This window comes from Leiobunum rupestre, chromosome 5 (assembly GCF_980474605.1).
Source record: "Leiobunum rupestre chromosome 5, qqLeiRupe1.1.hap1, whole genome shotgun sequence".
Classification (NCBI taxonomy): Eukaryota; Metazoa; Arthropoda; class Arachnida; order Opiliones; family Sclerosomatidae; genus Leiobunum; species Leiobunum rupestre.
Genome location: NC_143388.1, coordinates 24743160 through 24770146, shown reverse-complemented (window position 1 = coordinate 24770146; position 26987 = coordinate 24743160). Strand labels below are relative to the sequence as shown.

The 26987-nt window shown below is 35.6% G+C and overlaps 1 protein-coding gene across 1 annotated transcript; it reads right to left on the bottom strand.

The window, feature by feature from the left end:
• tyn (trynity) lies at positions 1-21199 on the bottom strand. Its single transcript, XM_090175173.1, has 14 exons — positions 21099-21199; positions 8408-8486; positions 8068-8337; positions 7053-7319; positions 6861-6979; positions 6569-6797; positions 6286-6444; positions 6051-6226; positions 5852-5988; positions 5579-5718; positions 5420-5501; positions 3221-3365; positions 2282-2447; positions 1-357 (listed from the first exon to the last, which is right to left on the bottom strand). The coding sequence occupies exons 2-14, from the start codon at positions 8463-8465 to the stop codon at positions 197-199; spliced, it is 2109 nt and encodes a 702-aa protein (XP_090031299.1). The 5' UTR covers positions 8466-8486; positions 21099-21199; the 3' UTR covers positions 1-196.
• Positions 21200-26987: the final 5788 nt, after the last annotated feature.

Here is a 26987-nt window from a genome sequence, read left to right as displayed (position 1 = left end):
ATAAATTAATGATGAGAAATAAATAAGGCAATGAAAACTGAGAAAAGTACCGCGTAGCGGCGCGCCTTGGCGTCAAAAAAATTAAACACTAAAACGTCCATGAGTCTTTTGTGTCTGTCGAATTGTGGGTTTAGCTGCCTTCGAAGACGACTTGAATAATGTGAAAGTTGAATTTCTACAATGAGAGTTGCTTCTCCTAATGAATTCCTTTGATGGATCTTTTCTGCGCCACGAAATAGGCGACCGTGCAGATGTAGACGACCAACAGGGCGGCGCTGGTGACGCTCAGAGCCATGATGGACGAACGCGAGGCACATTGGTTGTTGATACTGACCGACTCCCGGACCGTGAATGAGGCTACGCGTTGCAAAGGAAACAAAATCATGGATTAGAGATTTGTTTTCCCTAATTAAAGCGAGTGGCTGATCTTTTCCTTATGGCACAAAAAACACCCCGTAAAGTATCGCCCCCTATCGTAGGTCTCAAATTTGATCACCCGCCGATTTCTCAGTTTAACAACGGCCAACTTTGATCTCGCGTTATAGCGGCCAACCTACTCACCAAAATACCGTGAGCAAGGCTATAACCAGGGTTGGAAATAAGACTTTAGTCACGGCATTTGACTACTAAAATTAATCGAAATCTGGGGGCTCACTAGTCACTTTGACTAGTGAAAAATTAACCCAAATATTCATAAATAATGGCGAATGTGGCGTATCATAAATTCATCATTCATCAATCCCATTTTATTTAAAAAAAATTGTGATCGACCCAAGTCACGTAAATCAAGTGAAAATAAATTCATATTTTAATTCTGACGGGTAAAGCAAAATTTAGGTAGTCCTTCTGGTTTTTATACCCCCATTTTTACCCCCACTGGATCATCAATGTTTTGTTGGGTGCGTCGAGCTGGGTAATAATAATCAGCCAAGGTACCACCTTAGGCCTAAGTCATCAAGAGACTTTTAAAGCCATTAATTCAGGTGGCCGGGTTACAACGTGTGGGAGGGTGGTGGCAAGCCCATCGTGCCACGCGAGCCAACAGCTCCCTACACCCACTATTACCGTTAACCTAAACAAGTCTTTATGGAAGGGGAAACTGAAGAGCTCGGTACCCCTTAGGTTGGCATCCATTGGCCAAAAACGACATCTACCGTACCATTCACGTACTACACTAGATCCAACACTTGCTTTAAGCACTGTATTTGAAATTGTTTTAGGGAGCATCTGGAATCCATACTTCTACTTGGAACACTTAACACGATGTGGCTGACGGTTTTTTTGACGTCACTATGTTAACTTAACAAAAAACAACGTGAGAGGGGAGCGCTCGCAGAGGGGATTCCGATCTCGCAAATGCCGACTAGGGCATGATATTTTCAATCGATTGACGTGTCTTGTGTCTTTGTAACACCGGCGGCGGATACGGTACGTTAAACTAATGCTCAAAAATCCCCTAGGGATTATGTGCAAACACATTTACACGTGACCTCCCGTATTTTATAAAAACACCGTTTTCAAAATCCGCTTCACTAACTTCAGTTCCTCGTCTATAAAGTTTATGACGCGTTCTTTCCAACGAGAGTTGGAAATGACGTAATTTACGTCATTTCCCGCGTATAAGATCTCATTAAAGAAAGTACCTTAATTGCACACTTGATGGAATCTAATTTGCAAAAGTTAAAATAGTCCAAAAGGGAATACGAAGATCAACGCATAGTCGTAAAAGCAATAAAAAATATTTTTCATTGAAAACGTCCTATTATTTGAGAAAATCCAATACTTAAATCATAAGCCTATCATAAGCAAAAGTCTAGGCCAAATTTTTGACGATCACAAACCCGTTATTAAGAGGTAGGTATTCATAATCTACACCTCCTAGTGGCTACGTCCTCAACTATGCATTTCTGAAATAAAATTCGCAAAATGCATGATGAATGCGCGCAAGCTGTGCGCGAACGTTTTTAAACTCAGAACAACACAATGTGTTTATTTTTAAATTTGAGATTTAGACGCGTTTTGTGTGGCATTTATCAACCCGAGCGTGGCTGCTCTACCAAGTAAGATAATATTTTAGGTGTATCAATTTTGAAAAAGAAGATGTCGCTACTGCCCTATCGCCGGGCGTTAATTTTCTTCTATCCAGGACAACGCCGTTCTCATGGGTCCCTATGGTAGACCTTAACTTATGGGGACCTAATGATAGGCTTATGCTTAAATTTATACACCTTTAAATTGATTGCCAAAAAGTTGGTCTAATAAAATCAGGAATTGAACTTACTGTTAGCGGATGGCGGCGTTTCTTTGGTGGCCCTGGCGATTTCGTCCCCAAAGTCCAGCACCAGAATCTCCCTGCTGAGGGTCATCTCATCATCCTCTTTGGGCGACTGACCCGACGACCTCCTCCGTCGACCCCATGACCTTTCCATTGACGTCCCGCACGTTACCTATTTTTCAAAAGTCAAGACACAGAACGCATAAATCTGAATTCAAATATGGCAAACTTAGCTCGGAATAATATACATTTTTTAAATTTTAATATTTTTTTAGATAAAATCAGTTAACTTCTTAATAATTTTTCGCCGAATTAGATAGTCGAAGAAATAACTCTTAATATATTTAAAACTATGATTCTACGATTGAACAAAGGAGAAGAACCTTTTGCCGGGGTTACGCCATAAGAGACCGATTTTTAAATACCCGAAGTCTTACCAGATGACGCCACCAGTCTGAATTCTTAGAAATTTTATTAAAACCCTGAGCATTATTACTTTTTTCAATGTTTCTTTGGTTTAAAATCTTTTCCTGGGTTGACCATTTATTAATAGTTCTCACAAAAAAACCGTTTAAAGTAATGTTAATTATTGTTTTATTTGTAATAAATTGGCATTATAAGTATTTATTCCTTTATCACCGAAACGTGGCGCCATCTAGTATAAATATAAGCATTAAAATCGAACCGCTAATGGTTTCTTTCCCTGTAAGTAATTTTTGAATCGGTCTATTCAAATTAACCTTAGAATTACCGAAGTTGAAACCAACTCCTAATTATATTTGAAAATACTTTTCTTTGTTTGTTAATCAATTGAATCGATTTTCAATCGAGTTGAGGCCGTTCGAGGATAGAGAGAGAGTCATATATTAGCCTGGTCACTAATTATTATTATCGGTTTCCGATACGAGCTCGGAGGGCCAACTGCGGGCGCAAGAGGGTACTGACCGGTTCGCATTTGCCAACGCAGTATTTGACATTGCACTGGAAGATGACCCCGTAGGACTCCGTGAAGCGGAAAGCGTCATAGTTGCTCTCCAGTCCGTTATTGATCTGGTTGAAATGAGGGAACAGGTTGGCGTCCACCGGGCATCTATCAGACAATAAATAAAAGATTAGCCATATATTACGTATTGGAAGAGCTCAAACTATTTCTAATCACAAATAATCGATTCGCTTTTGGTTTTTATAACTCGAGTCACTCTTTCGAATTCATTTATCGCGCGTGCTGACGGGTTTGGCTTATAAAACGTTATGTTGATTTAATCCACCAGTCGATTGTGTCATGGAAGAGTGACCTTCACTAGAAACCAACTTTACTCGAAGATAAAAGCTTGCATGTACGAGTCTCGTCTAAATTTTGATAGTAGTAACGAAAACTATATATGTAGATACTTGGAATGCCCAGTTAGGCTAGGTTCATGCAAGTTCAAAGGTCATCGATGTCGAGAATGGGATCCAGATAGTTAGCGATTTCCATAGTGACTTCAGGATAGTCGCGCATACAAGATTGGGTTCCGGATAGAAAAGGATGTCAAGAACGAATTCACGATAGTCAAGGATGTCAGGAATCAGTTCAGGATAGTTAAGGAGGTCAAGAATGGGTTCGGAATAGTTAAGAATTTCAAGAATGGGTTCCGGATAGTCAGGAATGGGTTCAGGATAGTCAGGAATATCAAGAATATGTTGTGGACAGTAAGGAATGTAAAGAATGAGTTCACCGTAGTCATAGATGTTTCGAACCAGTCTCGGATAGTCAAGAATGGGTTCGGGATAGTGAAGAGTGTCCAGAATGGGTACGGGATAGTGAAGTGTGTCAAGAAGGGGTTCGGAATAGTCAAGAAGGTCCAGAATGGGCTCGGAATAGTGAAGAGTGTCTAGAAGGGGTTCGGAATAGTCAAGAAGGTCCAGAATGGGCTCGGAATAGTGAAGAGTGTCCAGAAGGGGTTCGGGATAATGAAGAGTGTCCAGAAGGGGTTCGGGATAGCGAAGAGTGTCTATAATGGGTTCGGGATAGTGAAGAGTGTCCAGAATGGGTACGGGATAGTGAAGAGTGTCCAGAATGGGTACGGGATAGTGAAGAGTGTCTATAATGGGTTCGAGATAGTGAAGAGTGTCCAGAATGGGTACGGGATAGTGAAGAGTGTCTATAATGGGTTCGGGATAGTGAAGAGTTTTCCAGAATGGGTACGGGATAGTGAAGAGTGTCTATAATGGGTTCGAGATAGTGAAGAGTGTCCAGAATGGGTTCGGGATAGTGAAGAGTGTCCAGAATGGGTTCGGGATAGTGAAGAGTGTCTATAATGGGTTCGGGATAGTGAAGAGTGTCCAGAATGGGTTCGGGATAGTGAAGAGTGTCCAGAATGGGTACGGGATAGTGAAGAGTGTCTATAATGGGTTCGGGATAGTGAAGAATGTCCAGAATGGGTACGGGATAGTGAAGAGTGTCTATAATGGGTTCGGGATAGTGAAGAGTGTCCAGAATGGGTTCGGGATAGTGAAGAGTGTCCAGAATGGGTTCGGGATAGTGAAGAGTGTCTATAATGGGTTCGGGATAGTGAAGAGTGTCCAGAATGGGTTCGGGATAGTGAAGAGTGTCCAGAATGGGTACGGGATAGTGAAGAGTGTCTATAATGGGTTCGGGATAGTGAAGAATGTCCAGAATGGGTACGGGATAGTGAAGAGTGTCTATAATGGGTTCGGGATAGTGAAGAGTGTCCAGAATGGGTTCGGGATAGTGAAGAGTGTCTAGAAGGGGTTCGGGATAGTGAAGAGTGTCCAGAATGGGTACGGGATAGTGAAGAGTGTCTATAATGGGTTCGGGATAGTGAAGAGTATCCAGAATGGGTACGGGATAGTGAAGAGTGTCAAGAAGGGGTTCGGAATAGTCAAGAAGGTCCAGAATGGGCTCGGAATAGTGAAGAGTGTCCAGAAGGGGTTCGGGAGAGTGAAGAGTGTCTAGAATGGGTTCGGGATAGTGAAGAGTGTCTAGAATGGGTTCGGAATAGTGGAAAGTGTACAGAATAGGATTATATAGACTGTTCAATTAAGAAACAGGCAATTTATTTTTCGGGGCCCTTCGCAATAAACTGGGGGATGACACTGATTGGCTTCCCCTCTTGACTCTAGAGGTAATCTCCGACTCACCCTCGTTCGTCGATAATCTCGAAGGTACTTCGGGCGTCTTTGGCCATGGCCACGCAACTCCTGGCGAAAATTCCGTACGGGGCTAATCAAATTAATATTAATTAGATGAAAAAGCGAAGAATATCAGACAGAGAGGAATGATTTTGAGATAATACTGACTCGTGGCTGGTATTTCTATCCTGAACGTGAGTTTATCTCCAATCCTGACTGTGGAGGCCTCTCTGCCATCCGTGGATAAAATGACGATCTTGGGAACCGGAGCCTCGGGTGACGCCGTGATTTGCAGTAAGTCCGGATCTCTGTGGAAATTGGAGAAAAATAACGGTTAGTGAACCTCTGATACGGAATGGATCCAATAGAATGAATAAGCATCGCTATGCGGAAGCGAACCGAGAAGCGAGTTCCGCGTCGGGCCAACCATCTTCGTAATACCTGACTGGCATCATTCCGAACGAGACATTCTTCGAAGTGGTCTCGTACGTGCATTTCACGTTGTATACTTTGTCGGCTTTGGTCAGAACGACGTTGTGGTGCTGCAGGACGATTGTGTTCGAGTACACCCCGCTTTGCTAATGGAGGAAACGAGTGTTCAATTATACACTTTCCGAAGGATGTTGAACGAATTACCCACCACAGACTGCGTGTTGCAGTCTTGCCCACTCAAGGACATGTCTAGTCGGAACTGCTGACTATTTCGGACATTACTGTTACACGTTTCGCTGCGGCCCAAGGCGTATATGCGACCGTGGAATGGTCGGTTGGTCCTGACGTACACTAAGATTTTCGAGTCCGTACATTGGATGGAAACTGCGCGAATAGGTTGCGGTTAGTCGCTAATGTTATCTGAAAATTAATCTTAATTATACCATCGTAGCAGACTCCGTAGTCATCGCAGGAGGGGTCCTTGGGTTGCGTCACCAAATTGGGTGGAGTTGTAGGTTGGCCGCGTGTGGGTTCTTCGAGATCTTGAGCAATAACTGGTAGCGACGATGGTCTTGGGGAATACGAAGGTTGACTGGTAGCATCTGTTAAAAGGTAGATGTCTGCCAGTTAGTAACTGTATATTTTAGAAAACAGTTTCTCGTAAGGCTCATAGATGATGACGTTTTCGTGTCCATCTCTATCTATGAACCCCAGCCTAATACTGACTTCCGCATATGGACTCCAAGTATAATCCTCGGGTTTCTCCGCTGTCCAACAAAGGAATAGGGCTTGGTGTTCCGAATGTTTCGCTGCCGTCCGGATACCCCAAATGGTCGAGATGGTACAGTTCGCACCTGGATTTGGCCGGTGGTGGTTCCGGTCGGTACAAGATGGATCGGCAAACGAACTGGTTCTCTAAACTACATTGACGGAGACATTCTGGCTTGTTCGATACCTGCAATGCGCCGTTTCTCGTCATCGCCATTCGTAAAGCGTTAAAACACTTTTAAGTACTTACGAGGAACGCCTTGTCGGGATAGTAATACAAGTCGACGAAATGGGCGACGGCGTGTTGCGGAATTCCGATGTTGATGGGCGCGTATGACTTGGTTTCGCCTTCCGGACACAACTGGTCCGCTAAAATAAAATGGATAATTCAGATCATTGCCATACACGGATATGATGGGCGTTCTTCAATTCTTGTACTTACGGCTCAAGCAAGTGTTTTCGAAATAATCCACTCCTTGCGCTTCGACTAGGGTGACGTGGGCGCTGTGCGATCTGCGGTCGTATTCACTGAGGTGGCATTGCAGAGTGACGTAGTTGAATTCGACGGATCGGCACACGAAGCGGACTTCGTTGAGGCAGGCGGCCAAACAGGCCTCCTTGTTGGAGGTGAAGACGATGGCGTTGTCCATCCCGCGAATGATGTGGTTAGGAACTCTCTCGAATGACCATAACCGGTCGCACATCGCCTCTGGAAAAATAAGGATGACGTATTTAGTTTTATATCATTGCCATTATTATATCCAAATCGTTTTATGGAGAGATCAGCGCACTGCCGGTTTTTTGCGCAACTCATTCGTCAGTTTCAGGCCTCGTAAAAGTTTAACTGTGCCGTTTTGCGCCATCTATACCAATTACCCCAAACTACATTTAAGAACTTAAATGAAACAAATTATTTTAGGCCTTAAATATAACTACTTTGTCTTTTTGCTCAACTCATTCGTAAGTTTCAGGCCTCGTAAAAGTTTAACTGTGCCACTTAGCGCCATCTATACAAAGTACCCCAAACTAAATTTAAGAACTTAAATAAAACAAATTATTTTGGGACAGAAAAAGTATACTCCACCCACCAGAATTAAACTATTCTTGTGACTAAAACGTTGCAGTTCGTTATAAGGCAGAGGTATCCCCGTGAGCTAACCTCTCAAGAAAATGATCATGATCATATGAAACAGGGGTGTAGGAACGGGGGGGTGTTATTGCCCCCTCCAACGTTTTGTTCAGTTGAAATCTTCAAAAGGCTCAAATTCTCATTTATAAAGTTTATAGAACCTCAACTGTTTAAATTTCAGTCTTTTCCCGCCAATTTACACATGCATTCGGAGAAGCTACACTCCATTAAAAATTCAAAACCATTCTCCAGACCCCTCCAACTTCTAGAACGTTCCTACACCCCTGATATGTAACGTAATAGCTGAGTGATTATGTGATATCCATACCTGTCCGCAGATGAAGCTTGGTGAGGAAGAACATATTGATTCCTTTTTGGGGAACGGCGGAGGGCTTACGCGCCTGCGTTTCATTCTGTAGCAGACAAGTGGTCTCTTGGACGGGGGTCAAGGGGTTGACGACGAAGGAGAAGACGGCCGAGACGCAATCGGCCTCGTCCTTGCACCATCCCTGGCACTCGTACAAGGACAGGTTACGTACGCTGTAGTATGTCGTGCCCGTATAATCCATGTTGGTCATTTTCTCGAAGGTCACTTTGGCTGTAGTAAGAGCAACGCTTTCGAATTAACAACTTTGGTTTGGAAGTTTAAATAAGTGGGATATAGTTACCATTGGTCAGTGCTATGAAGCAAGCGAGTATCCAAAGAATCCATCTGCATGTTTCCATTACTTCTGGGTTCTTGTGCTCCTAGGATTGTAATACATCGTTACATAAGATAAATGCAGTGTTTATCTTCACGTTTCTTAAAAACTATATGACGTGGTGTTTGCCAATGTTCGTGGTATAATAGGTGGTTTCTTTTCACCTCTTCTCGGACTTAAGCCCAGTTCACACTATACAATTAATTGGGCCACTTAATTGAAACCAACTAATTGTAAGCAAGAAAATTTAATAGTGTGAACAGAAAAATTGTAACCATTGTTCCAACTTTTTTCTGATCACACTGTACATTTTTCTTGCTTACAATTAGTTGGTTTCAATTAAGTGGCCCAATTAATTGTATAGTGTGAACTGGGCTTAAAAGTGTACTCTTTTTTCCCCCAAACGTTTTTTTTTCGCCTGTTCCGGGTATGAGAATTACTCCACCCCATAAATTATTCGCTTGTTCCGGAGTATTAGGGCTACTATTTTTACTCTTTCTGGAAAGGAGTAAATCGGATTTTGTCGTCTGCTAGCCAGAATTTATCCGCTAAAAAAGCCACAGGCAGCCTTTTTGGAAAAACGTTTTTACTCCGACTCAAACTATTCGCCACCACAGAATCGGAGTAAAATGACGTCACAGCCTTACTCTTTTTGCCCTATTCCGAAACCACGGAACAAGCGAAAAGAAACCACCTATTAAAGCCAAGAATGTAATTTTTGAAAACCAAACCGTATTTTTTAATTTAATTTTATTGGACGCTTTATGCTTGATCAAACTTTTAAACTTGTAACTTGTAAATGTACATCAAGTTATTTTGTATAGTAGGTATATGAATATCTAGGGGTGAAATATGAAATGAACATCCGTGTCACTTAAATGACAAAGTAAATCATTTAATTTTTGCTTAACACAAATAGACCTCACAATATGTTTAATATTATTACTCACAAATCGAATTACGAATTTCTACAAACTACAACATAATTAGATTGCAACCCGTTGATTTCACTAACAATGTAAGTTATTTAAACGGAATAACACAGTCCATAAATTGTGAGGTCGTTGTTTCGCAAATTTCTTATTTTAGCAGTATTTAATTGCAGATTTTTGGTCGGAGAAAAAATAATATATATATTTTTTTATTTTTTTTTTAAGTTAGTGAAGTTAGACATCCGGAAATATTCAAAAATCTCCTATTCATATTTCGATAAAAAATTTAATTGATAAAATTTGATAATATTTTTTCATATTCTAATTTTAAATCTTCACATAATTTTTAATATTATTTTTTGTTATTTAATTTCCTATTTTATTTTATTCGCGAAAGAAAAGGTAACATTTTGGCATTATAATTTAGAATTCCGATGGATTTAAAAAAATCCGACTGTCTTATTAATGAAAACGTATAAAGACTTTAAAAAAAGTTCGATCGGTGTTACGGTCGAATAAATTCCAAAAACCTAAATTTACGTAGAGACAATTGCCGCCATACGCAGTTACTTTCATGTAAAAAAAATAACAAAAATGAAAATAAACTTAATAGCATTCATTGAACCGACTAGGAACTCTTGAATTTGCCTTCTTTTCATCGTTTTATTTTTTTATAAATAACGTGAAGAAATTATAGGAAGTTTTTAGGTATAGTCTATACCTATTTCCCGCCTTGAACTTAACCGCTCGGTAATAATGGCAATTTTTGGGGGAAAATACGAGGGCCTTTTTGTTGAGCAAAATCTTAATTCCAGGCTAGCTGACTTTTTGGAGTGGTCCTTTTTTGTCGGTCTTCAGTTTGGTTCCGCGCGAATAATTTTAAATCATTCGTTTATTTTTTAATATTTTCGCCAGCAAAGTGTTGCCCTTTCAGATAAATTCGCTCTATTGTGTCGGCTAAACCGGTTTGAAATTAGTGTTATTTAGAAGTTTCCCATGATTTATCAGTCGCGCGGTAATGCCTGCTATCTTTTTCAAAAAAATAGTTTTTAGATTTTAAATTACGTTTTTGAGATGTAAAACATTAGAGCTAAAAATACCAAAATTAGTGTTATTAAAAGAAATATTTATAGTTTTGATTATAATTTAAGGTTTGTTATGACTTAAAATTTGGTGCGAAATATTTTTCATGGTAAAGGTTTTCACTATTTTATTTTAAGAGAGTTTTAAAATGTTATTTCAAAAGACCTTCCAAGGTCGAAACGAAGGCTTTCAAAACAAACGTCCTTATGCTATTTATTTAAAAAATTGTTTATGAATTTTGGGGATTGTACATAATAAAGCTTCAGTTAGTACGCACTCGTAGCGCCACAGTCTAGGATGCAGTAGAAAATTCCAAATTATCCCATCCTGCTGCAAGATTTCCTACTAAGCTCTAGTCTCTAGACTTACACGCCACGAGTGGGAATCCTCCTAGGAGTGGGTACAGACAAAAGCTTTACCTTCCTGCTAAATGAATGTTTTAGAATAACCAAGGATCCTAACATATAGGATCCTTGGAATAACGTTACTGGGATGGCGTACCATACTTCCTGTAACGGTTTCGGGTCCTGCGTGTTTGGCGTGTACGCTCTCAAGGTCACCTAGAGCTTACTTCGACGAAGGGGCAGATGAGACTATCGTACAGTAATTAAGATTAAAGGGGAATGGTCACCACCCTAAAATTGGTTGAAAACCATTTAAATGGATAGAGGACGTCCGAAAATGGTTATACAAAAAATTTCATGTTAATGTTTCCAGTATTTGATTTATTATAAGCAACCAAATTTCGTGTTTTATCCCCCCCGACTTGAGAGTCTCAAACCACTTGGTTGAACCCATAGAAATATAAATGAGATTAGAACCACTGCTCTATCTGTTATCTCAAGGAAAATGGGCAAGCTAGAAGGCTGCCATGAGAGTGGAATCGCTACTAATCCACCCAGGAGTGCGCCATCTAGTAAAAAGATTGAAATTTTATTTTTGTTTAAATAGATGGCGTGCTCACACAAAGGATGCTGGCGATTCCACTCTCATGACAGCCTTCTAACACGTACATCTCACCGCAATGTAATCGTGCTTCTAGTCTCATTTTTGTTTCTATGGTTGAACCTACCTGCAGCGCCATCTCGTGGACGAAATATTATTTTCCCCGGTTTTATCATTTTTTGGTCGGAACTGTCGTCTGCTATGACATTCTCCTTGGCTTTTCAACCGAGTTATATTCGTAGATTGTAGTTTATCGTGTTTTTAAAATGCCTTACAAGCCGCCCTTTCTCAAATTTTTGCCGCTTCATTCTTTTGGCGCTGCACGTAGGTTAAATCGCGATTTCTGAAATTTTTGGAGACGTTTGATGCAGGTTGCGTAAAAAGTAGCGTCACTTTTTAAATACTTTCCCAATAACTATAAAATTTCTTGGACCCATCATTAATATATTTTCTATCATTCTGTAAAAAACCTCGTAAACTTTGGTTTTGGTGACAATTCCCCTTTAAGAGAGGTAAAACACGTATTTATAAACGAAAATAAATCGTACCATCTGATAATTGACCCATAACAAAAGAGGGACCGCAGACGAGGCTTTAGTGAGAATTTTGGACGGAACATCCTGTTTGTGACGTTTTGAACCACGTGACCGCCATTGAAATATACAGGCGGAAGTAAGGAAACGGATGTTCCGTCCAAATGCTGAGTTGCCAGGTAAAAATGTTAATTTTCGGTCCCCCAACTTTCATCATGGGTCTGTCTATTGTATTAGTTCATAAGTCTGAAGATTTAAGAAATTTTCGTGTCTGAGAATTTAACAAATGTTTTAGATTAATAATTTCATTAATATTCCAGTCTGTTAATTTCCATGATTTTCAATTCTGTTAATTTCACCAGTTCATCGACTCTGAGAATTTAACCAGTTCATTGACACCGATAATTTTATAAATTCATCGAATCTGATAATTTTATAAATTCACCGAATCTGATAATTTTATAAATTCATCAACTCTGATAATCTTATAATTTCGTCAACTCTGATAATTTTATAAATGTATCCACTCTGATAATTATATCAATTCACCAACTGCGATAATTTTATGAATTCGTAGAATCTGATAATTTTATAAATTCGTCGAATCTGATAATTTTATAATTTCAACAACTCTGATAATTTTATAAATTCATCGAATCTGATAATTTTATAAATTCATCGAATCCGATAATTTTATAATTTCACCAACTCTGATAATTTTATAAATTCATCGAATCTGATAATTTTATAATTTCGCCAACTCTGATAATTTTATAAATTCATCGAATCTGATAATTTTATAATTTCGCCAACTCTGATAATTTTATAAATTCATCGAATCTGATAATTTTATAATTTCACCAACTCTGATAATTTTATAATTTCACCAACTCTGATAATTTTATAAATTCATCAACCCCGATAATTTAATAAATTCATCCACTCTGATAATTATATCAATTCATCAACCCCGATATCTTTATCAATTCATCAACTGAAAATTTAAGAAATTCTTCGACTCCGATAATTTTACCAGTTCATAGATTCAATAACTCATTGAGTCTGAAATTTTCAGAGTAAGAAGGGTGACGCAAAAAGCGTTTTTAAAAATCAAATGAGAAAAGGTTCGCTTCTGAAAATATGGAAGACGCAACCCATAAACGGAGAAGGTTATTTCGAGGCGCAGAACTTCTCTCTAGGAGTATATCGTCATGGAATCTTCGTTTCCAATTTGGTAATGCATTTTTTGCAGTTAGTTCTCTTTTTATATGTACGCGGTGGCGTTTATATCCTCCATTGTGATATTATCCGTTGAAATATGGATTATTTATCTCCTTCCCCCTCTTGCGCTGGGCGGCCGAAGACACGTTGACCTGGCCGCGTGCACGGATTCCGAGGGAGTCTACTTTGATAGGGCCCTTTTTTAAAGAGTCAACTCCCTCTAGTGGTAAGCGAAAAGAAATACTTTTTTATTTTGGTAACATTTTTCAACATATACCCTTCATCTCTCTTCCGGCCCAATTCCTGATAAAGTTCCGCTTTCTGCAAGAAACACCCCGTTTTTCTTAAAGGGGAAACGTCAAGCTGCCACAACTACAGCCTTACTTGCCTTTTAGAAAAACAAAATTCTATAGGAAACCTATATTACAAATCGGAAAAATCTATATAATTTCTATAGAGATGTATGTGATTGTTCTATTGAGATTAGTGTCATTATTCTATAAAGGTTGGTGTCATTATTTTATAGAGATTTATGTCATTATTTTATATAGATTTGTCATTATGCTACAGAGAGTTATGTCAATATTTTACAAAACGTTATGTCATAATTCTATAGAGATATATGTAATTATTCTATAGATGTTGTAAAGTCAAACTCTTTCTATAGAGCATTCTGAGGATACATAAATTCTAAGAAATTCTACGTACTTTTATAAGATTCTTTTGAAAGTATAAATTTTATTTAGAAAAACATCTATAGAAAATCTATAGAACTTCGCGAAATTATCTAATTAATTTCTATTGAAACTTAATTCATTATTACATAGAAATTGCAAAGTAAACGTTTTTTCCATAGAAATATTTATAGAGCCCTCTCTAGGATACAGAAATGTTGTAGTCATTAGGCACTTTTACAAGATTTCTTTGAAAGTATTTAGAAAATATTCTATATAAAACTATAGAACTAAGAAGAATAATCTATATAATGTCTATAGGAATGTGGATCATTCTTCTATAGATATTGAAAAGTCCTTTCTTTAGAAATATTTTTAGAGCACTGTCTAGGATATAAAAATTCTAGGATATATTCTATGCACTTATTAAGAGTTCTATAGAAAATCAATGATCCTAAAATAAAATAATCAATAAATTCTATAGACATTTGGGTCATTATTATATAGAAATTGAAAAGTCAAGATCTTTACTATAGAAATATTTATAGGGCGCTCTCCCGGATAGAAATTCTATAGACTTTACATAAGATTTTATTAAAAATCTATATAAATCCTTTCTAAAATTGAGTAAAATTAATTAAAATGAAAATATTACTTTTAACTACCAAATACAATTAAATACTGCAAAACATTTCCATTTCAGTGTCAATTATAAAAAATAATAAAATAAAATAAATTTAAACCTTGCTGTCTTAAAATAATAACTATTTGAACGTTGTTTGTTTGTTAGTTTTCATTCGCTTTGAAATATTTTTTCGACATTTAACTTATAAATATAAATGATAAAAATCATTTTCCAAATTTAAAAAATGTTTTTTTTCCCTGTATTTCAAACTTTTCTGAGGTGTTTGCGGTGGTTCAAACCAAAACAGATATCGTAGACAATACAAGTATGTAATTGCTAGAGAAGATCTAGATAAACTGGTTATCCCGTTTGCGTGTTTAATAGCTAGAATCGATAGCCTTTGGTCACCCATTTACGCAAGGTATGTTTAAATATCAATTAGTTTCGCTTTAAATTGGCGTGAAACGCGATGTCCCGTATGTCATCAAAGCCAAATGAGAGGGTTCAACGTACTCCTTTTAATAAACACGAAAAAATTCTCGGTCGCCGTGAAATACTGGCCTCGAGAGAAAAGGGTTGATTGCGCAGATTTTAAATGCTACTTTTTCTTTGTTAGCCAAATATAAAGTAGGCGTTCTATAGTCCCCAGGGAATAAACACCCTACAGTGTCACCATAAATGTTTATAAGTGTAATGATAAAACCCTAAGCTGTTGCGTTTTCGGATCCTGCGGCTTTTTCTTCATTTTAATTTTCAACTAAGTATTATAATTTTTCTGAAGAAACCTACTAAGAAATATCTTAAGCGCGTTGTAAATATGTATGAAATTTTTATTGTTTAGGCTTAGTTTCTCTTTTCGGTGTAACAGTCGTAAGCCAGATTTCCCGGTCTACCGTTGGAATTTCTGGTTATTTTATTTTATTTAATATTTTTTTGTTTTTCACTCGAAGATCTATATTTGGTCTGAATTCGCGTCTTTATGTTTGCTCGAAGACATATCGGTACGAGCTATTTGTAAGATTTTAAATTTCTTTAAATTTGTTTAGGATTTAGCTTTTTTATCCCTTTTCGTGTATTTAAAATACGTATGTTAAAGGGAATATAACCTCAAGTCGTTTTTTATGTTTTTTATGCTTTTTATGTAAGCAATTTTGGCGGGAAGTCACTAAACAGCGCCAAAAATATCTAAAGTCATAGGTGGGAGCGGGAAATGGTCGAAGTTTGGTGTTCCACACCTAAAACCTGAGGTTATATTCCCTTTAAGTGTAATATGAAACTAAAAAATAATGAATAAAGAATAAAACCAATAAATAAATTTTAAACTATAAATTAATCAACTTGAATATTAAATATTTTTTGGAAAATTTATATCTCACTTTACAATAACCAGTTTATTTTCACATATTTCAGCTCGTTAAATGAATTAAATATCTTTTGATATTGGTTTATCATAAATGTGTATTATTTAAAGACAACTTACAAAATGTACAGTTTCCCAAAAGTAATTTAATTTTCATCTACAAGATAACAAAAGAAGGGAGTATAAAGTAGGACGTTCATGTTTTTGCCGGTAGGAGCGCTGTTGATCGATTAATCCTTGCTTAGTAGAAGATGATTCAACCAAAGCGTAAACTCCTATCGCAATATTTAAAGTTCAGATTCGATTGAGGGTGAAATGGGGATTTTAAATTAAGTCAACGCCCCCACAATATTTAACCCTATTATTTCAAACATGGTATTCTCCCTTTAAATTGACTATTTAAATGATTAATAATCGATATCATAATCGATACCATGGGCTTAATTAATTTTATATTTTTTTACAAGATTTACCATATTTTAATTATAAGTCAAAGCTCTTTTGTAAAAATAACGTATCTTAGACTAAATTTGTTTAAATATACTTAAAATAAAGGAATTTGCGATAGGATTTTTTCTTCAAGATTTTGCTACAAAAATTTAAAATATTCAATGATATAATTTTGAATACAGAATATTTTCAAAATACAGGGCTGCATATTAGCTTACGATGTTATATAGACAGATTTCATTCTGGAAACCCTAGTCTATGGAATTTATAATAATTTTTCACTGAAGGATTTTCTAATTTTATTAATATTAATAATTAATTAATTAATTAATATTAAAAAATTATTATTTTATTAATATTAATTAATTAATTAATATTAAAAAATTCTTATTTTATTAATATTAATTAATTAATATTAAAAAATTCTTATTTTATTAATATTAATTAATTAATTAATATTAAAAAATTCTTATTTTATTAATATTAATTAATTAATTAATATTAAAAAATTATTATTTTATTAATATTAATAATTAATTAATATTAATATTTTTCTAATTTTATTAATATTAACAATTAATTAAGAATAAGATTTTTCTAATTTTATTAATATTAACAATTAATTAATAATAAGATTTTCTAATTTTATTAATATTAATAATTAATTAATATTAAGATTTTTCTAATTTTATTAATATTAACAATTAATTAATAATAAGATTTTTCTAATTTTATTAATATTAATAATTAATTAATTAATATTAAAAATCCTAATTTTATTAATATTAATAATTAATTAATATTAAAAAATTCTAATTTTATTACTATTAATAATTAATTAATTAATATTAAAAAATTCTAATTTTATTAATATTAATAATTAATTAATATTAATAATGATTTAATATTAATTTTTCGCGACCCTTTAGCTATATTTGCACTGAGGTATCAAATTGGAATTTGATATTGGAAGACCCTGAAATAACAATGAGACAGTAAGGTGATATACAGTAGCTAAAATTATAAAATCAATTTGAATATCGTACAAATTAATATTCTAATAACCGGAAGACCCCGAAATGGTTATAGCAGCCAGTTCAATCGAAAACGGTAAATATAATGTAAATTACCCTCTAATAGTAATAATAAAAAACAGTAGTAACTAATATTAAGTAGGGCTTGGAACAGTGTCTCTTGATTTGTCGGCGCCGGCCCGATTTCAAAGTTGACGACTTTCTCACGCCGGCTCGCGCGTCGTCATTTCCTCCAACCCTAACCTGACAATTAAAGGCGAAAAGCGGGCGGAGGGTAAAGTCATTTCCCCGACTAACGAAGGGCGCTATGGGGTGACGCCACTGGGTACTTTGGGTGTTTTTCGCTTCGCTGGAATCGCGGCTTCGTGTGTTGAATGTCACCCTTTGCGGCTTTTCAACTTTCTGATTTTCGGAAGAAATATTTTGCACTTCTTGCTCGATCTCGAAGATGTGGGGGGGGGGCACTATGGGGGAAGTAGCTGAGGTTGGGATAATCGGCGCTGGTCACGGGTTGTCTTTGTTACGGTCACGTGGTTCCCCTCCCGGTCCGTAGCCAATGGGACGGGTGCTGTTCATTGGACGACAGTCGCCGTGATGGCCTCCCTAACACGTATTCTCCCAGAAATCTGCTTCGTTCTTACCGACAACAGCCACAAACATTTAATTACACGGTCACGATTTTGATACTGTTTTACCAACTCGTCGGATTCACACCCAACTTGGAGAATATTTTAAACGTTGTGGATGTTTTTGTTAACAGAATCTTAAAAGCTTGAAAAGGAAAATTAACTGAGTCTGGACAATTTGCGAAAAGAAAATACGCTTTATCAAATTTAAATTTTTCATATTGTTTTATATAATAAATTTATAACGATGAGCGTTGGTAAATGGAATTATTATAGTAAAGTTTTTAATTAATTCTTGAAATTGTAATTTTTTTTAATTTAGAAAGTATCATAATTTGAAATTGTAAATTTTTGTTATTTAGAAAGCATCATAATTTGAAATTGTAAATTTTTGTTATTTAGAAAGCATCATAATTTGAAATGGTAAATTATCATAATTTAAACTTATTGGAATTGAAATTTAAAATTATCAGGATATAAAATTTTAATAATTTAAAATTATCAGGATATAAAATTTTAATAATTTAAAATTATCAGGATATAAAATTTTAATAATTTAAAATTATCAGGATATAAAATTTTAATAATTTAAAATTATCAGGTTATAAAATTTTCATAATTGTTGGAATTGAACTTTATGAAGATAGTAATTTGAAATTGTTGGAATTGAACTTTATGAAGATAGTCATCTGAAATTGTTGGAATTGAACTTTATGAAGATAGTAATTTGAAATATTTGGAAATTAACTTTATAATGATCTTAATTTAAATTATTGGAAATAAACCTGAAAATTATCATAATTTGAACTTATAAGAATTGTAGCATTAATTAATAGTAGTGGAAGTTTATAAAATATCGCTTACGAGAGAAGCTAATTTTATTCAAAAATAACAGTGTGTGGCGAAATACACCCCGACGCTATGACATCCGGAAAAAAATAATTTATGCTGTGTAGATTTTATATTTTACATCATAAGGCGGAGTAATACAAGCAGAAATATTTAGCCGTGATGCGGTGTATGCTTCCGCCGTTTGGTGATAAATTCGCACCCATTGAAAATTACCTCCATTCTGCGAAGAAACATGTTTTATTATCCGTACGCGTATTCTAGAGTGTCCTTAACCTCTCTTTTAAGGCCCTACAATAAAACGTGCAAGCCAGGGCTAAGGTACCTAAATTGGTTTTTAATACGAACTTTCTTAATTGGGCGTTAATTTAAAAAGATTTCCCTTCTTAAAAGCCGCTTGATGAATTAAGCCTAAGGTGTTGCCTTGGGTATTAGCCTAGCTGATTATTATTGACTATTATTATAAAATTATTAGTGAAATCTAGCCCTTGAAATTATTGTGGTTCCCATTATTATTTCATTAAAGTCTTTTTGCGGTACAAATCATACCGGAAACGGAAATGAAATTTTCAAACATAGTTTTCTAAATGGTGTAAAAATTATCTACTACATTTATAAAATTACATTCTTAGGAACAAGAATTCTGTACATCTTATAAAAAATATTATATATTTCAGATGCTATTTTTAGGTAAGAGATTTTAAAATATTTTTTCGACTTCAGACGATTTTAAGAGTATTTCCCTTATTTATGGGGAAAGTCGAATGAAACCGCATCCTGCGATATAAAACGAAGATAATCGAAATCAAATTGACTCTTCCCTCTTCGAAATTCCTCAACTGTAAATTATTCCATTTGGTCTACCTTCCGGAATGTACGAGCTTTTGAACTCTTTAAAATAACAGGCGACTTTTAATTTACTACTTAAGTATCAAATCCCTTCCGCGTATTTCGAAACGAGTCTTCTTAACTAATCTGTAATCGTGGCTGTCCTTGCTCTGTTTTACGACTGTTTTCGTGGCATTAGAACGCCAGAATTAAGAGGATTAAATCGAGTAATAAAATTATTTTTTATCGATTTGCTTTTTACGTTCTCGGAAATTTACCAATTTTTGTTACCGTTAATGACATTGAAAATCCATTGAAGCGAAGAAATTCGTTTTATAATTTTTCTTTATAATTTCGCTCTCTGTTAGGAGTTTTTTTTCAAGAACTCGTTCTTCATTAAATTCTTATTATCGTCGATATTTTTTTATATATAAGACTTGTTGCGGATTTTATGCTATTTGAGTGAAATTGGTATATTTTGGTAAACTCTCTCAAAGATGGGAAAGTATAAGGAAGTGATTTAAAGTTGGCCGTTGACCAATAAGTTTCCACAGCCTTAACAAGGTCAAAAAGTAAGATGGCGACGCGCAGGTCGAATACAAACAGGACCGCTTTCTCATCAGGGCCCCATTTTAACCGGTCAAAATAATTATTACTTATTTTCCTCATTTTTTTGGCAAATGTAACCAGAAATAATATTTCAAACTGTATATATGTTTTAACAATATATTTGCAGGTTTTCGTCAATCTTTTACACTCAAAATTATGTTATTTTAATTATAAAAATTTAACATGAAATATTAATTAAATGACTTTGCTATTATATTTAATATTTTGATATTTTAATATTAATGATATGGTTCGATAGGTCTAACAAATTTAAAAATATTCAAAATGAAATATACATTATATAATTAATATATTAATAAATGAAAGATTTTAGTATAAGGAGATAGTATAAAAATTATAAATATGTCAATTAGAATTCAGAATGTATTTGGTACGAAAAGTTAACAAGAAAGTTAACAACTTATTTTAAGAACAACTTCTTGTATGGAAAAAATCTTAGAGCATGAACACTTACGGTTAATTTGAATAAAGAAACTTAGTAGAGACATATAAAAATACTCTTTTAAATATAAATTTTGAAATTTTTTCCAGCAAAGTTTATGAGAATCAAATCGAAATTTTTCATGATAATTTTTTAATTTAATTATTTTTAATAAATTCTTGTTATAAACTACCACGGAAGAAATCTTACAAATCTTGAAAAAAATTGACTGCAGTCGTTTTTACTTCCGGTTGTAAAAACGCGAGAGATTTCGAGTAATCTTACATTTCTTGCCAAAAAATATCATCAACTTGACCAACCACATAGATTTCTGAGAGTGGTAAAATAAACTAAACATTACTAAATCTATTGTACAGTAGGACTCACGACTTTATATAAATTCTTAAATCGTACATAGAGAAGCTTAATAATAAAATTCGTATTTACCTGTTTCAAACCGCGCACAACGTCACTTAATAGAATCAATCCAAAAAAATGATAAAATCACTCCAAATACAGTGGCACTTTCTTGTTTTGCAAATTAAAATATATTAAATATTAAAACTAAATTACTAATAAAAATTAAATTAATATATGAAATATTAAAACTATATAATATTCGTTATTAAACGCCAAACTGGACAAACGGCGTGGACATAACTTGAATTTAAAAACGGTAGAGCGCGCTGACCACTTAGTGGAATGTTGGGCAGCACAACGGCAGGCAGGCGCGAGACCTTGACATTGACCGGTAGATTGGGAAATGAAGAGGGAACCTTGGCGGTCCTCGGTGTTTATAGTGGCCCCCCTCCACCCGCCCGAATCTTTTTCTCGTGACGTCACGTCGCAACGAGAGCGTAGCGGGTGATTAGGAAGAAGAACTTTCAAAGAAAGTTCGGACCTGAGAGAGATTGCCGCCGAAAGGGGAAACGCTGCTCAGGATCGTTTACCGTTACTTCCTGAATTTCTCCCTCTCCCTCTCTCTCTCTCTCTCTCTCTCTCTCTCTCTCTCGCCGATTATCCTACCTCATTCCCGTTCCTTCCGCTAGACAGTCAACTGTTTTGTTAGATCCCTGGCGAGGGTGTTTCGCAATGAAAGGGTGAGCGCGTATCAGTTAAAGGCCGACTACATAAATCTTCGGTTTACTCTGTCTTTCACTGGAAGTCGGCTGACTGCATGGCACACGTTAATTGCAGTCAGCCGACTTCCAGTGAAAGACAGAGTAAACCGAAGATTTATGTAGTCGGCCTTTAAGACCAATAAGGACTACCCCTTCCAAGAGAAATGCCTATATGTTTTCCAAACAACCATTCGCGTCAGTGGCGTAGCCAGAAATTCGTCAAGGGGGGGTCGCAGAATGTGATTTTTAAGAGAGGGTCGAGAAGGGGGTGGAAATTAAGTACAGTCAAAGGTAGGTCCAAGGGAGGGGTCTGGACCCGGAAACCCCCCCCCCTTGTATACGCCACTGATTCGCGTAATGATAATTAAAAGCTTCCTAAGAATCCCGTACACTCTAGAGATAAATAATTTTCGAAATCTGGAAATCGAAAATCCTGAAATCCGGGTTAAAATCAGTTCCAAAATCTCGAAATCAGCCTAAATGCCGGAAATCAACAAGAAAATCGTACTCTTAAGGGGGAAGAATACAGAAAAAGCCCCTTTTTAAGCTGAACGTTTCTATTTTAACAATTACATAATTGAATTATATTTTCCTTATTAGGCTGAACCTTCCTCTAGTGCTTAAAATAATTTTGATAATTCTAAAATTAATAGTTAACGAGATATAAGGTCCTAACTAAAGGGTAGTTTGGGCGCTTGCCCAACTTGTTTAGCTCCGGGGCTTTCGAATTAAAACGTAATAACTTAATTACTTTTAAATTTTAAATTGTCAAAATTATTTTAGTCACTAAACAAGAGGCTCGTCTACGCTTAAATAATAATTTTATAAGTTAAAATACAAAATTAAAAGAGTTCAGCTTGAAATAGCGCGAAAGTAGACGATGGCCACTGTAGTCTTCCCCCTTAAATCATAAAATCAGTTTCTGATTTCTGAAATAACTTTGAGATTCAAAATCCCGTACGCAAAAATTTGCAAGTGTCTGACCACGAAAATGCTTTTGTTGGTCAAATATAGAAGAAGGACTGATTTTTCCGAATTTCATATATTTAAATCTAATAATATGATGGATCAAATTTGATTCAAAATTGTATCAAAAATTATGATCTAAAAGGTTTTATATTTCATCCAATTACGTTTGGTCCAAACAGAACTGCATTCCAAATTTTCAAAAAATTGGTGGGAGTTATATTTAATAATATATTATCTATAATTTTAATCATGGTAGAGATGTGTTCTATGACTCATTTGGACAGTAATTGAACCATTTTTATGGCTATAACAAGATATTTAAATTGAAATGTCTAGTTTTAAATTTTTAGGAAATTTCCAATTTAAGAACCAAATATTCGTTGATGTCCTAAATAAATTATTTTTTAATTAGTTTTGAGGTTTGTTGGCTTTTTAATTTTTAACTATGCTGCTTAAATTATTGGATTGAGTATTTAATTTTTAATATTTCTCAGTGTTGAAAATTAATCGATATCCGAAAATGTTTTACGGTTTTCCTGTTGATAAAAACGAGTCAACGATTTGCACTTTTAACCAAGTTAAAGCAAGTTTACCTCACACCCACGTCAAAAAAAATAAGCAAAATTCCGAAAAGATAAAACCCGTTATGAGGGATTTCACGTGACGTTTGATCAAGATGGCAGTCAAGCTTCAAAGGCGAGGCTTAACGGGGGGAAATATGGATAAGACGAGCCTTCCGTCGTATAGTTGATGACGTCAGGTGAAAGCTTCTGATAGAGAAACGTTGATTATATGTTTCTCACCGCGCGCTCGATTTGATTTGGGTAATTTTGGAAATTGATAAGTGCTCCGAGTTGGCCTAATGACGCCAGCAACCAGAAGACCATCTTCTTTGGTACGCGGATGACTCTATTAAGACATCGTACTTAGGCCATTCGGGCAACGTCTCTCCGGTGTATGTCTAAACGCCGTTAGTCAGAGTTTGATTCGCCATTTTATTCGGTGAGGATAATAGTTTCTCTATATCTTTTTCTTCTGTATGAATATAAAAAGCAAACTCATCTGCGCGCAGTTATTTTTATTCTTTCTTAATGCGGGTCAAGTACCATTTTCATACAGAAATGTTTGTTTTATATTTTTTCTTATAAAAGTATTTTCTTGAAATAGACCGAATTTACAATACTCTCTTACTGGTAAACAAATCTTTAGAGCGAAGCCATTAAAGGTACGATTTTAGTGTTTTTATTTACGATAGATGGCGCCATTTTAAACTTTTGGCGGGAAGGGAAATCAATTTATTAAAAAAAACGAACACCAACTAGTAATATATTTTGTAGTCTTAAAGCAACTGTCGGCTCAAGCATTGTCACCTGCCGTATGAGGGCACGGCGGTCCTGTTTCCCGGCCTTTTGGACTCCCACCGGGATCTCCGGTGCCTGCTGTGCCGGGTTATGCGGGCTGCTGTGTGCTCGTCGTTCCCCTTTAGGAGCTCTCTCCAAAGGGTTTGGCTCCTTACCTTCATAGGTAGGGTGTCGGCTGGAGTTGCTATAGCATCCATTCTAAATCCCACTGCTGTGTGCGAAGTGGGGATTGGTCCACCCATTGCTGCACCTTCTGCTGGTTTGAGTGGCTCGCGTCAAAGGTGAGACCATCAGTAGTGGGGTTCTGCTACCCATGCTGGATTTGTCACCTGTCCGGGCTAGGGGGACGCTGCCGTAGGGCACTATGATGATAGGCCTCCGGTGGTATGGTCTCTGTTACTAGGTACACCGGGCTATAAATTCTGACACAGTGTCACCTGCCTTGTGATAAGGATTATGTTATTAGAGATGGCAATGAATCTATCCCGTTCTTTGAAAAAAGACTTTACTGGAGAGCTTGCATGGTGCCATCTATTAATGGCAAAGGAAGCTAAAATTCAAAATAGCAAACGATAACGTCGTCAGAGAACTATTTATAATTGTTATAATTAATGCACTTTAGCCTAATTTATACATCCCATTTAAAATATATTGTTAAAAACTACTACAATTTAAGTTATTGACAAATTTACAAAAGAGCCAATCAACGCGAGGTCTCGCTTTTTGGGTGAAAATGAAGCTTAAGAATTGTCTTTAGACTTCGTCGCTAGCGACAGCTGTTGAAAAAAGAGCTACTTCACGTCGAGCCAACACTTGCTTTAAGATAATTAAATTCTTTAAAAGTTCTTTAAATATTCTATATTTTGGTTGACAAAATATAATATAGCCAAGTTTTTATTTTTAATTATACTTAGCTCTATGACAAAATTAATAAAATAATGCTAATAAAATAAATGATTATATTTAATTTTAGATTGAAAAACGTTTGAAAATGATCATCTTACTAAAATAATAATAAAAAATTTGCTAAATTCCGGCTCTACGAAATAAGAGAAAATGTTTAGAAGTGGAACCTTATGGAAAAGTTATTAAATTTAAATCTGAAAAACGTAGTGCCAACCCTGTTTAACTCTATCCTTTAATCACTATTATGATAATAACGATTATATTATCATTTCCGAACAAACAAACAAAGACATCTCAACGAATATGATTTTAATGAGGGTGACCTTTATCTTCTCGAACATACTAATTATAAATTCATTACGTTCAAGCTTTATCTCTAATCTTATCGTTCTGGTTGACCCTTTAATACATCCGCAAATGGTCAATTAAATTCGAGAGACAGTAAACATTTCAGCCATAGCTATTTAAATTACTTACGTAAAACTATGACTATAAAAATACACAGAATTCCGTAAGACTTAAGTTTTACGCACTGGCCATTTAAAAACAATCAAACTGGTTCCCAGAAAAAGTTCTTAAGTAAACAGTTTGTATAATTACCAGCGAGACCTCCCTGTCTCCACCACGCGCGCTTTAAACACGGATTAAATTTAAACTCGTTGTTTCGAAGTTTGACGGTGGGTATGGTATTTTGAACGAGTGTAAAAATACTTTGGTCACGAGAGCGCCATCTCGAATTCGTTACCTTCCGCTCTCGCTCTCTTGGCGAACCAGTTTCAATCGGTGCGTATCTGCTTTTCAAAGTGGCGTCTTTAAGGTTACAGATAGCGGTAGGGCATTACATCAGTTCAAAATATATATAATCCGCTTAGAACATTTACGATTGTCTTGGGAAAGTATTTATTTTATTGATATTCTCGGTACGAACTGTGAGAAAGTCCAAACCGGAACCGTCTTCAATTTCGGAATTTTTGTTGACAGTGTTCTTGTTTGCTCCATAGCATTTCCGTAATTTAGTTTGATTTATGACGTAAGTTACCGATATTTGTATGGTACTTATTTGACCATATTTTTATTTTTTTTTTAATTTATTGATGTCATAGATATTACAATAATGTACCCTGAACAACATTATACAATTACCCCAGACCACATAAGCAGAGCTCGTGCGTGGAGGGGTATATATTGAACTATTACAGGTTTGTCTTAGAGGTCACAGGTCTACTTAGTACCAGTGAAAAAAAAAGGAAGTGTACATAAATAATAAAAAAAAATTCATTCCTTTATAAATATATATTAGAAACATAGGATTAGAAACATAGGATTCATACAAGTACAAAAAATATTTTTGACCTATAGATTTAGACATACTTTCTATTACCAGAAGTAGTATACACAATAAAGTTAATCGAGGTTCGTGGCACCAAAATTAAACAGATAGCATTACATTTAATTTCGATGTGCTAAACATTTTGAAAATAATTGAACAACAGATTTATAATTTCCACTTTATTACTGTATTTCTCTACTTTTTATATTTATCAGTATTTCCTATATTTTGTATGTTTCTGGATTTCGAGATATTTCCCATATTTATCAGAATTTTCAGAGATTTCCAATATTTATCCTGATTTCCCATATTTATCATGATTTTCCGAGATTTCTAATAATTTTCCGGATAATAATAATAATAATAATCAGCTAGGCTAATACCCAAGGCACCACCTTAGGCCTAAGTCATCATGCGACTTTTAAAGCCCTTAATTCAGGTGGCCGGGTTACAATGCGTAGGAGGGTGGTGGCAAGCCCTGCATGCCACGCGTTCGAGCCAACAGCTCCCTACACTAACTATTACCGTTAGTTTTCCGGATTTACCGGGGTTTCTAATAAGTTTCCGGATTTCCCGTGATTTCTAATAATTATCCGGATTTCCCATGATTTCTAATAATTATCCGGATTTCCCGAGCTTTCAAATAAAT

Excerpts from the sequence above, each read along its gene's own strand:
- tyn (XM_090175173.1), bottom strand. The coding sequence starts at position 8,465 with ATGGAAACATGCAGATGGATTCTTTGGATACTCGCTTGCTTCATAGCA. Across the intron at positions 6,445-6,568 it reads CTTGGAGTCCATATGCGGAA|ATGCTACCAGTCAACCTTCG; the intron begins GTCAGTATTAGG and ends ACCTTTTAACAG. Across the intron at positions 5,989-6,050 it reads ACTGCAACACGCAGTCTGTG|CAAAGCGGGGTGTACTCGAA; the intron begins GTGGGTAATTCG and ends TTCCTCCATTAG.